At 36.0% G+C, this 18,688-nt stretch overlaps 2 protein-coding genes, 1 non-coding gene and 1 pseudogene across 3 annotated transcripts; 1 reads left to right on the top strand and 3 right to left on the bottom strand.

The window, feature by feature from the left end:
* Positions 1–9,254: 9,254 nt before the first annotated feature.
* On the bottom strand, positions 9,255–9,326 carry TRNAM-CAU (transfer RNA methionine (anticodon CAU)). The gene has a single exon. It is a non-coding gene; the product is annotated as a tRNA-Met (tRNA).
* Positions 9,327–12,107: 2,781 nt separating this feature from the next.
* LOC149385047 (dynein light chain LC6, flagellar outer arm-like protein) lies at positions 12,108–13,315 on the top strand. Its single transcript, XM_089625580.1, has 2 exons — positions 12,108–12,759; positions 12,866–13,315. Exons 1-2 carry the CDS (start codon positions 12,622–12,624, stop codon positions 13,016–13,018), a joined length of 291 nt encoding a protein of 96 aa, XP_089481706.1. The 5' UTR covers positions 12,108–12,621; the 3' UTR covers positions 13,019–13,315.
* On the bottom strand, positions 13,140–14,507 carry LOC149385046 (glyoxylate/hydroxypyruvate/pyruvate reductase 2KGR-like). The gene is made up of 2 exons (XM_089625579.1): positions 13,997–14,507; positions 13,140–13,904 (listed from the first exon to the last, which is right to left on the bottom strand). Exons 1-2 carry the CDS (start codon positions 14,417–14,419, stop codon positions 13,383–13,385), a joined length of 945 nt encoding a protein of 314 aa, XP_089481705.1. The 5' UTR covers positions 14,420–14,507; the 3' UTR covers positions 13,140–13,382.
* Positions 14,508–17,579: 3,072 nt separating this feature from the next.
* LOC149385045 (small nucleolar RNA SNORD96 family) lies at positions 17,580–17,661 on the bottom strand (annotated as a pseudogene).
* Positions 17,662–18,688: the final 1,027 nt, after the last annotated feature.

Genomic DNA, 18,688 nt, shown 5'->3' with positions numbered 1-18,688 from the left:
TAGGCACCTGAGTTCGGGCGGTGAGCTAAAACGAGGTCGATGACTGATATACGCCTGGAAAGCTATATCTAAAGTCATATATGTGGAACACATAGGTGAAGGCTGATCACTATGTGGGAGCATTCTACACTTGTGGTAAGTGTACGACTTGGATAGGTCTTGGTTGTAGATGTGTCGTTTAAGGACCGTTATGACACACTAACCGAGGCCACTATGATGGTCACAGTGAGACTTGATCTAAATCCTGAAGTGATCATGGACACTGGGTTATGTTACTAAGCTCTTTGACTCATTCGCTAAAAGGCTATTCATCCTAATCACAGCTTATGTCTTGGGAGTCTCTCAGAGCATGATTCGAGTGGGAAGTGATTTACAGATACGGAATCCAGCCTTCCTGAAAGAAGGTTAATGTTCACTCACCTAAGGGTTGATTCCAGAACCGATAGATTGCTAGCACTTTCGAAGTAAGTAACGTTCGAAAGAATCTTTCGCTGGGGAAGCAACAATGCTTAGGGCTGATATGTATCAAGAGAAGTATAATGGATAAATTGACTTCTCTTGACACGGGTTGAACCTGGAGGATCTTGATCAAGAACTGACTATATCAGTGGACACTCGTCACGATAAGTAAATATAATTCTAGTATAAAGGAGAGTTCAGTATTGGCTTACAAGGTGGAGTATTTGACCAAGATTAGACGAATCGATGGAAAAAGAGAAAGGACTATTTCGTCTTTTTCATCGGATTTTTTAAGCTTCTATTACTAGGTCCATAGTCCCCGATTCGGCTCTGATAAAGGCGGATAAGAACTTTCGTATAATAATGTTTATCATTATTAATCTCACTTGCTGTAATTGTGATTGACAGCATTAATTCTGGAAAACGGGTATTCGCAGAATTAAATAAATATTTATGGTAGAATTGTTTATTTATTGTTTGATCAAGTAAATAAACAAATATTAATTATTTGTTTATTGTTGGACCAAGTAAATAAATGATTAATTGGGTTTTAAGCAATTGGGCCTTGCACAAAATATGAAAATCGGATTTAGGGTTTTGGCACTAGGGTGTTGCGCAAATCCCCTTGGTCCTGTGCCATCAAATCCGAATTTCATGATATTGGTATTTACCAATATTTTCTCTTTAGTTGTTTAAATAAAGGAGAGATAATAATATAAGATATTGTCCTATATTTTCTCCTTATTTAAAGGAAAGTATTTAGGAGAATATATGAGAATATATTTAAAGGGAAAATAATATATTCTCATTTATTCTCTCACTAAATAATATATTCTCTATTTAAATAGAGAATAATATCCCATAGATATTGATCTGATGGATGAGAGAAAAAGTAGGATTCACTTGTTGAGATCCAAGCGCCTAGATTAAATCCTCTAGTGTGAACACAATAAAATGAAATAATATATTCTGGAAGATTCCATGAATATATCCTTTTACTACTATAAATAGGGGTTCATGAGAAAGCAAAAATTAAGGATTTTGACCTAATAATTTCGTGGCTCTCTCTTGGCCGTGCGAAATTTTCTCTCCCTCCCCTCGAAAATTCGTTTCCATTCTTAGTAAAATAAGAGCGAGATCTCGAAACACCTAGTTTCGTGATCTAGTGAGATAAAGACTGTGCCCAATCATATTTCTTATTCGTCTCAGAGATTACGTTTCGGAAGACTAAGGTTTCATCCTCAAGTCCTTCATCAAGACGACGCAAGGAGTACGCGATTGGTTTAGGAGCATTCTGCAGCTGAGCCGAAAATCAATGTAAGTATTCGTTTTTCGCTCAAATCGATTGCTTGATAAATATGCTCTCGTGAATTAAATTAATTAAACATAACTAGATCTTGTTAATTATAACCATAATTTAATTAGCTTATGATCAGCGTAATTAATTATTTTTCCGCATTAATATGGTTATATGGTGGAATCATTTCAAACGAGTCGCATCAGAGCGATTGTTCGTGTCTGATACGCGCTCGATTCCCCAACAGCAGGGAATCTGTGAAGTTATATGGATAAGAAGCATTCTGAAAGAGCTACAGATCGAGTCAAACTCACCAATGAAGAAGCTATATTTTGACAATAAGTCAGCAATCAGCATTGCTAACAACCCGGTTCAACATGACCGGACCAAGCACATGAAAATCGATCGACACTTTATAAAGGAAAAACTGGAGATGGGAGAAATATTCATGCCATTCGTTCCAACGACCGAACAACTCGCAGATGTTCTCACAAAAGGCCTTTATAGACAAAAGTTCGAAGATTGTCTAAGCAAGTTGGGCATGAAATATATCTTCGCACCAACTTAAGGGGGGGTGTTAAATTACGTAGATCAGTTCGTATTTCCATGTATTTAGGAGCAGTTATAATCCAGTATTTATTTTATTTCTGTTTTAGATATTATAGAGAGTAGTCAGGAGGTAAAAACGCGTGTAGTTATTTTTCAGCTATTAGTTAGGAAAGCTGTTAATATTGTACCATTATTTATAATGAGTTATTAATGAAGAAGAGCAACGCTCTATTATTTTTTTTCTCAAGGATGAAGGGGTATGAGGCCAACTTGATGTACTTGGAGAATCTATGATTGTGGAACGAAACCGTTCGACCGCCTCTTCGTTTCTCATGACTGTCAGAAGAAGAATGGATGACAAAAACAATCTCGAAAGCCGACCGTTCTACCTTGGCGAAATCCGTAGTTCAAAATATTCCTACATATGCGATCTCTACCTTTGAAATGCCAAAGACATTTTGTGATCTCTTGACAAATTGGCTAGATCCTTTTAGTGGAGCATAAAAAAATGATAATGGAAGGTTTATGGCCACTACGAGATAGGGACAAGCTTTGCCAACCTAAGTCCTCGAGATGGTTGGGATTCCACAAGTTCAAAGATACAAATATTGTTCTTTTTCCAAGATTAGTTGATACATTTTGACCCGAAAAGATTTAATGTGGGTCAAGCTCCTTCGGAAAAAAAGTATTGTAGGAATGGGCAAAGTGTTTCGGTGTTAGATGATTGTTGGGATAAGGAGGATACGATAGTCATTCTTGCCAATGATGTGTCGGACCTCTCGATTAAGGTGAGAGAAGTGATTGTAGGAAGAAGATAATGTGACGAGAGGAAGGTGATGAGGTTGTGCAGAGTTGACGATGTGGATATGATTTTGAAGACCAAATTTATTCCTCAGCCCAACGAGGACGTGGCAGTGTGGAAAGCTACTTCCAATGGAAAGTTCTGTTGGAATTGATATAGGGTTAAGAAAAAGTTTAACGCTTCAAGCAAGCGGCGGAATTTAAAAATTTTCTTTAAAACAAGTAAAACGATTTTACTAACCTAGACAAAGAGCAAGTACATATAATTTAAAACATTAATGAGCGTTATATATTTACTAACCTTTGAGAAGCTTGAACGTTGAGAAGCCTTCGGAAGGTTGAAACGTTTGTCTCCCCTCGCAGCACGTCTCTCTTCTTTCCTCGGGAACTCGAGCAACTACGAAAGTTTCTATCACTAAAATCACTCGAGAAAGAAAGGAATTAGTGTGTGGGCACTTTTAAACACGACGACTCAAGAACAAGTCTCAAAGTCGAAGAGCTAAAAATACTAGGTCAAATGAGGACCTAGGTGCCAAAACAAAAACGAAAGAAAACTAGAGAGAGAGAGAGAGAGAGAGAGAGAGAGAGAGACAGAGAGAGAGAGAGAGAGAGAGAGAGAGAGAGAGAGAGAGATAGAGAGAGGGAAGAGGGCGGCCAAGCTAGAGAGAGAAGCTCTCAATCTCTAAAACTTGGGATGAATGAAATGTGAAGAATTAGGGCTCTATTTATAGGAGAGGTTTTACCTTCAATAAGGTAGTTTTCTCTTCTATAGAATATCACATATTCATGAGCAATATTCCCTTTATTTCCTTAGAGGCACACGGCCAAGAGAGAGTCTTCATGACTCTTTGGATTTGTTTCCTCTTTTGTTTGCTTCTCCCTTGACCCATTTGGCCGCCCACTACACTTTCCTCTTGGAGGAAATTTGTTTCATCTTTTTATTTTGGCAAGTATCTTCATACATTAATGCACAAAATAAACTCTCTTTTTTCTTTGGTATGGACGTGCAACACCTTCTAGAAGGCTCCTAGATTTTTCTTCATTTGTTCATGACAACATAAGAAAAGTCCATTAAGAATTTTCAAATAAAATTCCATGAAATGAAATTAATCCTCAAGGCCCAATAAACTCTTCATGGCCGAGTGGTTAAGTTTCATTTGTCATCATATGACAATGTCAAAAAATTTATTGACATTCATTTCGTTCTATGTCCAAAAGGACAAAAATACCCTTTAGACAATTTTCATAAAATTTGTCTCGTTCTTGTTTTGACTTAGCTTCTAGTTTAACTATTCCTACTCGATATGATTTGTGACAGTGACCTCATGGATCCAAATGAACAAAGCTTGAGCTAAATACTTGGACTCAAAAGTTCACAAACCTTTTCCAAGTTTAGTTTAATGTCAACTGACTCTACTAAAGAGTTGACACTGAAAATCTCTCGGTTCAAATGAATTTATTTTCTTCTCAATAATTCAACTAATTGTGATAAGTGGATCCACTGAATATTATCTATGTTTACCCTTCATGAATATTATCAGCTAGTCGGGATTTACAAAATTACCATTTTACCATTCTAGTTGTTATTTCCTCAACTCATTTGTCGCTTGTGAATAAGTTAGAAACAATGTGAGCTAACAAGTCACATTGTTTCATCCAAAAGAGTCAAGACTCAATTTGGACACTGGTCAGTTCATTTATTCACATTCCAAGGAACAAAGCATGAGAAGATATACATTGCATTTCAGCAATCTTGTACATGAATTCCATATCTATGAGAACTTCACAAAGTTACTCATGACATCTTCACAACTTAGTACTTCACCAATAGGTCCTGTTCAGAATCACATAGTGAGTCCGAACTTTGACTTTCTCAAATGAAAATACGTAAGCTGTGAAATGGCATGTCTCATTTCAGGATTAAGGTAAGCATGATGAAATTCAGACGTACTGACTTCGAGACATAAGAGGTTAAATGGTTTGTTCTTATTTTGTCTCTAGAAGTGCACTGGTCAATTCAGTACCTTCAGAAGATACCTAGAAGAACTATAGAGTCTCAAACTCTCAATGTCCCATAACCAGACATCATAGATTCTCCTAACAATCGTACTGAGGTTAATAGTCCTTTGACCCTTAGATTGCGAATATATCGTTTTAAGCAAACCATGAAGAGTTTGTTCATGCAAATCTACATTTGTCTCTCCATGTTTTGTTAGGTTTGTTTATGGACTAAAGACTAAGGTTTTATCATAAAGCTTCACACAAGGAATAATGAATGAACGTTTCAAGTTTTTATTAATGAATAAGCAATTACAAGCAAGAGTCTTCGTGAGACTTTATTACATCAAATGTACAAAAGTAAAGACTACAACTCTTCTTGTGGGCACCATTGACAACAAGTTCACGATCAAATATGCAAACTGAGCGGTTTTAGAGGACTCCTTCAACCCTAAAGACGAGGTTTGGTCTTCTATCTGGAATTTGAAATTGCATGAGTGGTGTAAGTTCCTTTAGCGTATTGCGACAAACAACTTTCATTATGGAATGTTGGCTATGAGGAGATTGACTAGGGATAAGTTCTGCAGATTATACGAAGGAGCAAGGAGTTAGTTTCCCATATTTTCTTTTCGTGTGACTTAGTGAGGCGTCTTTGGTTTGCGATCGCCAAAGGATGGTACTGGGCTACTGATTGGGATATGGCAAACGTTTTTGGGTTCCAGGCTATTAAAATGGTTTTTATCGGTGATTGAAAATTGGAAATATTCATCTTTGGATAAGGATTGGTTCGCCTTGAGCGATCATGAACAAAATTTGGATCATGCGTAATTCTGTTTTTTAAGGAGCGCAAATAAAGTGGGGCAAGGTCATTGCTTAGATTCAAGCTAATATTGAGGATCGATTTTAGGTAAGGCTAACCTTGGAAGCCCAAAAGTTCTCTTCTAGCTCCGGGTTGTGTTTACAGAAGGTCTGTTGCGAAATTTATGTACGCAAGTGCACGTAGTCGCTCAAGTAATATAATGTAAGAACGAGTCGATCCCACAAGTATTTTGCTTAACCAAAACTTAACTTACTAGCAACGAATTGAACTAATGATGATTATTACTAATTTGCAGTATATAAATAAAAACAAAAATAAAACGATGGGGGAACAGATATGAGGAAGAAAAGGGCAATGACTTTGCTAAACTCTCATATGGTTGGGATTCCTAACACTACGCACGATTTTTCGATTCTCTTTCTTCACTAGTCATACTCACGTAGTTTTATTGTTAAACCTCTCTCGAGCATCTAACAACATATGTCAATACCGAATTTTTATCTCTCGATCTCAAACCCTAAAATACAACAAGCATTGCAAACAAGAGCGTTCACATGATTATATAACAGCCTAGCTATCTCTAGCCTAGGAATGGACTACAATTATCCAATTCTTATGTACGATCAACTTAATCTTTCCCAAGCATCAATTCAACCCTAAAAATCATGAATGAGGTCGCGAGTCTCATACAAGCATTAAGCATAGAATTAAATAAAGCGATAGAGAAGAAGAACACCAAAATAATTCATTCAAATAAACATTAATCCACAGCCTTAATTGAGAAAAGTTAAGCCATCACTCTTAAGGGGTTTAGTTCATAGCGACGAGAGTAACAGAAAAGCAAAATAAACAAAAGCAATCCATGAAAACCATAATAAAATAAATAAACATAAACGTGAGTTCCAATTATAGGAATAAGAAAGAAAAATGCTGAATTCGCAGTTGTCAATCGCGACGAACAGTGTTCTTCTTCTCCGACTGTATTTTCGGAGCCATCTGGGCATATAAACGAGATCCAATGGCCCATATACATAAAATATCTAGATATTATCACTTTTGGTCTGGAGGTCAGCGCGCCGCGCGGTAAGGGAGTGTGGCAGGTTGTATTTGGGCGCGACACGCTGTAACGAGAATTTGGCAGGATTTCACTATGCGCGCCGCACCTAGAGGTCTTTGCAACGCGCCAAAATGCACCGCGGGGCGCTCATGCTTGGAAATCAGCGCGGTCTGTGATGTGGTTTCAGCGCGGCAGACTGAATGTTGGCGCACCGCGCTGTTGGCGTTGACCAACCTTTGACTTTCACGTAAATCTTTGTTTTAGCTCCGTTTTGAGTCCCGTTTTCTTCTAAATGACTTCCACGACGTCCTCATGCTCAATTAAGCACTAAAAACATGAAATTCAACTTAAAACACCAAATAAACTCAAATACACTTGAGAAATCGCTAAATTCACGCTCGAGAATGATAGATTTGTGCATATAAAACACAAACGTGACAGTTTGGTGGCAGCTCATCTCTTTGTTAGTTTTATATTTATTTCCTAATTTTAATTATGTTCAATTTTATAGGTTAGGATGAAAAATAATTTAGTGGCTCATGAGGTATGTAAATTGGCCATGTAATCTCGTGTCTACGGTTTTTCTTCGTTAAGAAAAGTCCGGTCCTTGTTCGGGACAAGATTTTGGCAGAAGCCATGAATTTATAAGAGATAGCGGGACAAAATCGGGCTCGGGGACAAAAAAAAAAACAACTATTAGGATTATTTTTTATTTAATCATGAATTAAATTTCCATGAACTGTATATTAATTTTTCCTTATATAATCATAATTAATTAATTCTCATTATTTGAATGATGCAAGTATGGGAAAAATAATATTCAAAATTATGCCTTAATCATATTAAATTCACAAATGTGATTATTATAGAATTAATGATTGTGTGATTCTTCTTTTGAGATTATAAGTTAAATATTGTGATTGTTAAATAATGGTCACTACTCAGTACTATAAAATTAATTAATTCTCATTATTTGAATGACGCAAGTATGGGAAAAATAATTTTCAAAATTATGCCTTAAGCTTATTAAATTCACAAATGTGATTATTATAGAATTACTGATTGTGTGATTCTTCTTTTGAGATTATAAGTTAAATATTGTGATTGTTAAATAATGGTCCCTACTCAGTACTATAATATTTGTATGATGTCTTGCGGTTTTGACAAAGTAACTAACAATAAGAATATAAGATTGAAGATTCGGAGTTTCAGTGCCCTTGTGTTTTTTATTTATTTATTGGTGGTCCTTATTATTGCGTAATAAATATTTTTTTTTCTCCGTGGCTAAATCCCAAGCGCTGTGCTGTAATATAATATATTCAGTGTATATGATGTTTGTGTTTAACTTTGATTTTTTTTTTTGTTTAAGACAACTTAAAGCTTCGTTGCGAGAGGGGAGTGAATACACGACTTTCAATTTAATTTAAAGGTGATGTGGAATTGCACTTAGGTTAGGTTATGAATCAAGTTTAACTTTGAGTACAAGTGGGAAATGATTAAGTTTATTATTTCACATTTTAAACTCTAATCTTAAATCTTATTTTAATTTTTAAATTACATAGAAGAATCACCGAGGATCTAAATATCAGCCAATTTTTTTTTTCCTTATTCTATTCAGTTCAGTAGAATATTTGGTGATGTTTGGAGTTTGGATAATAATTTGGTGGGAAATCAATTACAAGATAATATATAAATAATTTGTCAACCAACTGGACTGCAAAATCGCTTTATTAAATGCAATTTAATATTAGATGCAAATAATAAATTTTTATTTATTTTTTGTATGGAACTTGATTGCGAATAATTTATGACTATTGGACTCTGTTTGTCACCTAGCCATTTAATGTCGGAAAGCTTACAAAGATTACAAATATAGAAAAATCGAATCCAGTTGTTATGTTCGTCGCGATCAAAGCAGACAACTATATTGACAATTATAACATTTTTTTTTTTTTTACGAAACAACATATGAAATTTTAGAAGGTAATATATATATATATATATATATATATATATATATATATATATATATATTTTAGAAATAGAAGTTAATTATGTTATCTCAGTCTCCGCGAATGAAATAAGAAAAACGGTTTTGGCTTATAGTTTAAGTTTAGAATGAGGACCTTGGAATACCTATATTTATCGACTGCGATTGAGAGAAGGAAGGAAGAAGGCGTTTCTTTTGCTTCGACGGTGGTGCTTATGTCGTTTTGTTTTAAAACGGCACGTCTTGTAGTACAAGCAAAAAGATTGCGAAAGCTGCTCTTTTTTATCAGAGCCAGGTTTCGATCCTGGGACCTGTGGGTTATGGGCCCACCACGCTTCCGCTGCGCCACTCTGATTTGGTGTTAGTTTCTTTAGTTTGTATATATTTAATATAAAAAATGTTTCATTGATCAGTTTATTTTTGTTTTTCCCGATAATTCATCACATGGAAGATATTACAGAGTGAGTACAAAGTTCAATTTAAGAATATTATGATGGAAAATTGGTTTGGATGCTTGTAGATAAAAACACATACAAGACGACGTGGGGTTTCTAATTTCTTTTTATCAGATACTTACCCCAAAAATTATTTGCCATATCAATTATTCCATCATTCTGCTTCCATTAGTCTATATACTATGATTGAGAGTATTTATTCTAAAACTTAAAAAGAAACTGCATTAGCACCACATTTTTTTTTTAATAAATGGAAGTACATAAGAAGGATATTGCAACAATATCACCATTCTCATACCACTTTACCAAAATTAACTAAAACTTTAAACTTGAAACATGTATTACTAAATCATTTATGCAAACACTCTTATACCCTTTTATCAAGATCAACTCATACCCAATTTTTTATTTCCTTTTCTTTATTTTTTGTTTCCATCTCTATCTCTCTCTCCAATACTCAACCACGACTCTTTCTTCTTCGTTTTCATTTCTCTCTTTTGGAACACCAAACGATGCAAACAACAAAAACAATAACACAACAACGACGACTCCAAAATTCCACCTATAATCATTCAACAACTTGATGACAGCAACAAAGACTCCAAAACGCAACGAATCAGTCTCTAAAAAACTCTGGTGGAAGGTGGCCAGTCATTACATTACGTGGTCTGGGATCGCTGCGACAGAGAGGAGGAGAGAAGGGCTTAATCTGGTGGTGCTCGTTCACGATCCGAAACAACCTATCAAAGTGAACATGGAAAATTGAGGATGCCTTACCCCAATCGTAACCCCTCCGATTTCGGACCCCGCGAGAGCAAAGATGGCGGCATTGTCGCCGTGGCAATCATCGGGCTCCATGTTGAGGTAGGCGACAGAGGCCAAATTTGCCGAGGTTCGTACAATCCTTTAAAAACATAAAAAAAAATCAATTTTCAAGAGAGAGATAAATGATATATATATATATATATATATATATAGAGAGAGAGAGAGAGAGTAAATGATATTTAGTGTACAATCAGAAAATATTTTCATTAATTAAATTTATATATATATATATATATATATATATAGAGAGAGAGAGAGAGAGAGAGAGTAAATGATATTTAGTGTACAATCAGAAAATATTTTCATTAATTAAATTTTTTTAAACAAATATTTAAACAAAAAAAGACAAATTGGAAGAAAAGCTTAATTGCCACATCATAATAAATGGTTGTTTAAACAAAAATATTGAAATGTTGACTAGTTTGCAATTTCAACGTTTCACACGGGTTAGTTCGTGTAATTTTCTATATATTATTGTATGTATCTATTTAACATTGAGTTATATCTAAAGTCAAACTACATTACAAAAAAAAAAAAACCAATTTTTTAAATACTATTTACATGTTTATAGCTTGTTTGACAATTAAGAAAAAATAAACTAAATCAGATTGAAGAGTAGTGCATGCATGAAATCAAATTAAATCACAACAAAAATTCACAAAACAAAAAAAAATGTATATTTATTAGTGTTTTTTTTTTGTTCATTCGATACACATATACAGATGATAGAACCAAATTGCTCAAATAAAATTCAAGCTTCTCAATAATCGTGCCGCGTCTTGTCAAAGCTACATCTTCTTGGTTGTCGTACAAGTGATAGAATCTTTGAGCTTCGCCTTGTACATCGAATTGGTCGCGATCTTGATCCTTTGCATCAATGCGATATCACGGAAGAACTTCATGAGCTCTGATAAAAAAAAAAGGTCTAAATTATTCACGTCGTTTTTTTTATATTATGTGCCCAACGAATGGCAACAATGATGACATGGCTCTGCGCGAGAGAGAAAATAGTGAAAAGAGAAAGTATTTCATTTGGTGTGTGGCTGCAAAATGACATGACCCACTTTTATTTTGCCGACATATCATTTGGTAATTATGTAATTGAGAGAGAGAGAGAGAGAGAGAGAGTTAAGGAAATACAAATTAGAAAAATCACATGTATTTGTTGAAAAGTTACCGGATATTTGTTCTTACTCAATTATTAAAAAGGATAAAATTCGGTATTGATTTTTGTAAAAAAAATTTACGCAGCTAAAAATTGACTATTTAATATAAGTTTGTAAAACGTTGGCTATTTTATAAATATGAGACTATATGGATTAGTTAGTCTAGTTGTTCCTTTTAGTCTAGATGTACCTCTTCGATGTTTAAACTCGGGCTCTAAACAATCATTCTTTCGTCTCTACTTCAGCACAATTATAAACAAGTTCGAGCCTGATAATCAATGCGAGGACTTTTGAAACGACGATTGAGGTTGTCGGGCTTGGATTTTTTGTTATTAACTGGCTCAAGATCCGTAATTTCATGTGTTAAAAATGATACCGAGGTAATTACAAAATCAACATAATTAGGGACATAACATGAGATGACGTTGACTGAAAGGCAACAAGAGAATCAGTGAGAAAGAGAGTGATTTGCCGCGCAAACAAAAAGATAATTATGTTGGAAAAAGAAAAAAGGGAGAGCGCTGAGATGGCACCACGTATATATATTATCGAGAATAGAACATATTTCCTGTTTGTAAGAAGAGCACGAGAGGTTGATCTTTGACCTCTCGATCACCTCTATCCCAACGACATCGTTATCCTCTATCCATGATCTCTCTGACAAGAAATATTGAAAATACTTATCAATTTGTTATCGATGTATGTACATATTGATTCTTTTTATATATTTAAAAAATAAAAGAAAATAAGATGGCGCTCTGGCCTTAACAACAAAGTGGACAAACCCCCAAAACCAGGAGAGAAAACGACAAGCAAAACGAGTCTCTCGGTTTGAATTTTTTCTTTCTTTCCTTGAAGCCTCTCGGTTTGATTGAACCATGTGCCTAACATATATATTTATTTGAGAAATACAAGTTAGCCTATTATGTTATACGTATGTATGTTCTCTACGTTGCAAGGGAAATAATCGGTGAAGAGATAAGCTCGTTGCTCTGACTCTGACTCTGACTCTAACCCCCCTCTTTCTCTCTCTATTTCTTTTTTTTCTTTTCCTGTCATCACACTTTGAGGAGAATCTGATTCTGGGTTGTTCTAATAAGATATATATAGATGAGTGTAGATAGACATCAATAGGTTATTCTCGTCTAGGAGAAACAGAAAACAAGGAGAGAGAGAGAGAGAGGGAGAGAGAGAGAGAGAGAAGATGTTGGAAGGAAAGGCTTTGATTGAAGACACAGACATGCCCTTAAAGATGCAGATTCAAGCCATGGCTGCTGCTTCTCAAGCTCTTGATGTGTATGATGTCTTCGATTGCAGATCTATCGCTGCCCACATTAAAAAGGTAACATCTTTATGTCTCAATTATCTCTCTCTCTATATCTCGATTGACTTCTTTACCCTTATTCTCAATATGAGTCTTTTTTTTTTTTTTTTTAATTTATGCGTAGGAGTTTGATAAGAGATATGGATCTGGATGGCAATGTGTGGTGGGGTCAAACTTCGGCAGTTTCTTCACTCATTCCAAAGGGACTTTCATCTATTTCACTCTGGAGACTCTCAACTTTCTCATCTTCAAAGGGGCTTCTTCTTCTTCTTCATGATCCCAGGGAATCAAAGGACATTCAAGGAGATAACTTGTACCCTTTTTTATTTTTCTTTTACGCAATATCATGGTAATTGGGCTGGAAAAAACAAATGGATGATATAGAGACTGTTTGATAGTTAGTTACAACCAGAATCCGTATATATTAAAATTGAAAAACATGAAATGCTGTTTTCAGTACATGATGTGATGATGCTGTAGCTGGTTGTATGTCACTTTTTTTTTCTTTATTAGTGCTACATGGTTTTCATGAAAACAAATAAACAAGACACTGCAGTCTATTCTACATGATTTTCATGCTGAACTCTAGGTTAGAAAAGAACCAATGAAATATATAATTTATTGTTGATGAATCTAAATAATCAAAGAACAACCGGAGTTATTAAAGGCTTGTTGAGGAAAAAAGCTTCCAGGTTCCGAACAACGAGATCAGCCATGGCTTTGCAGGTCTCCACAGTGTCACTCCCCACATGAGGAACAAGCACAACGTTGCCGAGCCCGAGAAGCTCTTGTGGGACCCGCGGCTCGTCCTCGAAGACGTCGAGGCCGGCCCCGCCGAGCCTCCCTTCCACCAAGGCAGAGACGAGCTCGGGCTCGTCCACAAGCGATCCTCGTCCGATGTTGACCACGACGCCTTCTGGGCCCACAGCTTCCATCACTTCCCGGCTGATGATGTGTCGGGTCTCGTCGGTCAGAGCGCAAGCCAAGACCAGGATATCGCTGGCTAGAGCCAATTCCACAATGTTGGAGTAGTATTTGTAACTGAGATCTGGTTTCTGGGCTCTAGAGAAGTAACTAATTTTGCATCCAAACGCTTGAGCTCTTTTCGCTATTGCCGACCCAATCCTGCCCAACCCAACAATCCCAACTGATTTTCCGTTGAACTTCAAAACAGAGGGCAAAAATACCAAAATTAATTTGAGTTTTATTTGTGATTTAGAGTAAGTGACGCAACAATGATCATGAATCATGATACCCTTGAGGTCAGCTCAAAGTCGGATCTTTTCCAGTTACCAGTCCTGACGAACCTATCGGAAGCGCAGATTCGCCTCAGGACCGCCAAGATTAGTCCGATCGCGAGATCGGCCACGTCGTCGGTCAAGACGTCTGGCGTGTTCGTAACCCTAATCCCTCTCTCGCCGCACTTTTTGAGGTCGATCTTGTCGAGACCGACGCTGTACGTCGAGACGATGGACAGCTCCGGGAGCGAGTCGATCAGCTCTGCGTCGGCGCCGACTGCGGTGTCTCCGACCACTGCTCGCACGGAGGTCCGGTTTTCCTTCGAGAACTCTGCCGCCGAAGGGTAGTGCCAGAGCCTGAAGAGCTTGAACCGCTTTTGGAGTTCTTCTTCGAGGTAGTCGGACATCGGACGAGTCATCAACACCCCAATGGCGTCCATGTCTCTGCACAATCGAAAACGAAGAACGGGAAGATAAATAAGTTCAGAGTCTTATCTATAAACGACGAGGACGACAACGATTTTAATATTGGGCTTTTTTTTTATTTCCCCCTAAATACAGTAACTAACCTCTAAGTACATAGTACGGTTGAATCTCTTGAGTTTTAGTTATGCATTCATTGTACATTGAGTTTTCAAATATAACCTCTCCCTTGAGTTTTCAGTTTACGCTTAAATTGCCCTTGGCTTTTATTAATTGGTAAAAAGTTACCCCTACTTGTCCCTAACTAATATTTTGGTTGAGTTTTACGGTAAATGACTGAAAGGTCAGGGGCCGATTCTGTGCCGATGTTCCCAAAAATTAGATATTGTTGTAGACGATGAAAATTGCAACGAAAATAATGTGAAAATTTAAAGAATTTGTGGCAACGAAAATTGCGGTGGCCGACGAAAATTGAGATAAAACACGAAGATTATGACGAAAATAATATCGCAAAATAATATATATACGGCTCATGTTCTATATATTTTTTTTATGTTTTTTTATGCGATTAATTTAATTTTTATATTTCATTTTTTATTTCTAAGTTAAAATAACAAAGATATATGAATTATTAGTATATATAAATTAATTAAGTAAATAATATAAATATGAGCAATTAGATCAGTATCCCAATAATCCACTCCTTTTAAAAAATAGTCAAAGTTTTATTTTATTAAAAAATATCCCACCGGGTCGAAGTTAATTAATTAACTAATTAGGTTAATTTAATTTACTTCGAAAAATAGCTCATATAACTTAAGTAAATTAAATTAGCTAATTTAGTTAGTTAATTAACTTCGGCTTGTTGGACTATTTTCTTAATAAATTGAAACTTTGGTTAAAATTTTAAAAGAAGCTTGAGAATTAGCTAGTTACCACAAATTCGTCATATATATATATATATATATATATATATATATATATATATATATATATATATATATATATATATATGAGTTTTATAAGCAACTAGGCCACCTAAAACGTTAGGTTTGGGATCTAGCCTATGTTTGTAGTTTTTTAGGGAAATAGCCAAACGTAATAGGTGGCAAATTATGTTTTACTTTTTTGTCCTCAGTTTTTTAATTAGCATATTTTTTTTCTTCCTTTTTTTGTGCGTTAATTGTTAGGCAGTTATTTTGCTTTTGAATTAGTATCCACGTTCAATATCTCTCTCTCTCTCACTCTCTCTCTCTCCAGCCACTCCACAAAATAACTCTGGGCGTTCTCTCTCTCTCTCTCTCTCTCTCTCTCTCTCTCTCTCTCTATCTCTCTCTTTTCAACCCGAGCGTGGCTGCGCCCGGCGAGATCGGCACCGGGTGGCGTCGGCCTAGGAGCGCCGGGGAGAGCCGAGTCGACCGGCGTGGAGGCGTGCTCGGCGAGGCGGGCCCGGGCGAAGGTGCGCCGGCCCTCGTCGGCGCTGTCTGCGCCGGAAGCATCGCCAGAGGAGACCCAGGCGGCTCTGGGGGCGCGCGCGGCCTGGGTGGAGTCGCGCAGGTCGGGCCGGGCGCTGGGATGGGGGCGCGCGTGGCCTGGGTGGAGTCGCGCAGGTCGAGCCGGGTGCTGAGATGGTCGTGTCGGCCCTGGGCGGCGACGCCGAGACTGTTTGGCAGGCGAGCGGCGGCGATGGAGGCCCGGGCAGCCTGGGCCCGGCCTTCCCCGAGGGGAGGCGCACCTTACAATTAAGCTTCTGTAGTATATTATTTACAATGATTTCCATTTATTTCGAAACCAGATCTGGGTTTTTTTTAACCCAGATCTGATCTGGTTTTTAAAAAAATAGTACAGACTGTGTTGTTACAGATGATTTATTTACAATTATTTCCATTTATTTCCATTCAAGAATGAGATAATTTCCAGTAATTTACGTTTATTATCTGTGTTGACAGGTTCTCAATAGTAACGCTAATCTTGGTGAGCCGTTCTAGATTAGCGTGCCACGTATAACTATTTTGAAATTTTCTGTTATTTTATATTATTATTGCCTATTATTTAATATAAATATATTCATTATTTCCATTTGATTAAGTAAAAGGGCAAATTAGTCTATTAATTATTGACACCTAAGCACGTTGGCTATTTCCCTAAAAGTTATGAAACACAGGCTAAAAACAAAATTTATAGTTTCAAAGTGGCTATTTTGCTACAATGCCCTATATATATATATATATATATATATATATATATATATATATATATATATATATATATATACCACATACTTTGTACGGTGTACAAACAACCATATTTTAGACATTTGGTTTCATCTCACATTTTTCCAAGGTATAAAAAATCGTTGTGTTTGACTTAGATTATTAAGCTTGATTTGAGCTTTTTTTTTTCTAAAAGCCCAACCATTTTAAAGTGTTTGGTAAAAATAGTTTTTAGTAAAAATTGAAAAGTGTTTTTTTTGCAAAATATAGAAGAAAATTGAAAAGCAAGATTTTCGTAGGTTTTGGAAAAAAATATTTTTTTTTCCCAAAAGCTGAAACTAAAAACACTTTTTTTTTAAGCAGACCTATGTCAAACAGTGCCAAGTATAATACATTTGTCTATTAATTGCTTTCACATTTTTCCATGCTATCTCTTTCTTATATTAAAGGGTCCATTAATTATATAACCAACTTAAATGTTTGATTTTTGCAAAATATTTGAACTTATTTATGGGTATTTTTGTAAAAATATACTTGTAAATAAAATGCAGTGGTTATTTACCTAGGATCTAAGAAACGTTGGCTATTTTTCTAATTTTTTGTAGATTAAATATATATATATATATATATATATATATATATATATATATATATGTATATATATCCTTTTACAAATGAGAAGGTTGGCCCTTCTTTTCTTCTTCTCTAATAAAATTACAGCTTTGTTGCACTTTGTACATATTGTTACACATAGTAATGATAGTCAGATTGGTCGTTCCTTGCCATGCGAGCAAGCTTTTTTTGGTTCGGTATTAAACTTACCACCATTCGAACCTTGCAAAACTACTTGAGTTTGTTAAGATGGTCATGGAAAACGGGTTTTTTCAAACATAACAAATATGGTTGATCAGTTTTCGTTTGATACTGATCAATAATCAAAACTCTGTCCCAAACAAGAGTGCTAATACCTCAGAATTGCAAAATATATGTCAACAAACCTATTCAGTCCCGAAAGATTGTGTTTTAGACTGTTATCCTCGTGGTATTAAACAACGATATTCTTCAATCTCTATAGAAGTTCTAATTTTATACTCAGATTATACGTAGATGGTTCAACCCAATCTAATGATTTGTGAAACAACTTGAGTTTGTCAGAATATTTATCTTTTTCCAATTTGTTTGTTTAGCCAAGGAGCTTTAGGATCTCTTTCATTGACTTTTAAGATGTAAGCAAAAGTTGGAAATCTTATGTTTTTCGCATCATCAGTACACACACACATGGTCTGGAAGTAGAAATCCACCAGTTTTTGGCATAATTTCGAAACTTATGAAGCTGTGATTTAATCCAACAGTTTATATAAAACATTGTTCTATTGGCTAAACCCATCGTGTTGAGTCGGAGATTCAGTCAAAATATACGCCACAATGTGTTAGGTGGCCTAAAAGTACAATACACCAGATTTTGCATGATTCAAACCTTTTCTGTAACTCTGGTTGATAAATGGACTCACATGTCCCTAATTTATTTCCCTTACAGTTCACTGGAAAAAAAATAGTTGGAACTTCTTCTCTTTTTCTTTTTTTTGTTCTTTGTTCTGGTTGCTGACTTTAAGGGATATCGGGATCCCTTTCATGGAGACTTTTCCATTAAAGTAATGGGATTACAGTAGCCACAATCTAAACCAGATTGGAAAAAAAACGGTGCAGTTTTCCGATGAGCCGAAAGAACGGAACATATAAGCAAGCAAGCCTTGCAATCAACTATAAAACGCTAAGTTTTAGCCATTCTCCGCACAGTCATAACTATTCGTTTTTGCTTCCGTGCGAGCTTTAAGGGATCAGAAACTTTGTCCGAGATCTTAATCCAATCGGCAGTGGTATAAGAAGCCATCATGGTCTCGAGGTAGTTTCCACATCTTTTGAGTCTGATCAAGCAAACGTTAATGCTCGAGACCAAAGCACACGTATTCTTTCAAAATATCGAGTAGCTCTCTGGAACAAATATTCCTGTACTTTTCTGAAATCTACTTGTATTAGTTTGTAGAATGTTTTTCACACGGTATTGCATAAAGC

The sequence above is a fragment of the Urtica dioica genome, chromosome 9, assembly GCF_054948205.1.
Source record: "Urtica dioica subsp. dioica isolate 48M chromosome 9, U.dioica_male_clone48M_v1_H2, whole genome shotgun sequence".
NCBI classification, from domain to species: Eukaryota; Viridiplantae; Streptophyta; class Magnoliopsida; order Rosales; family Urticaceae; genus Urtica; species Urtica dioica.
The sequence above is the reverse complement of the archived record's forward strand: the minus strand, read 5'-3'. Positions and strand labels throughout refer to the sequence as shown.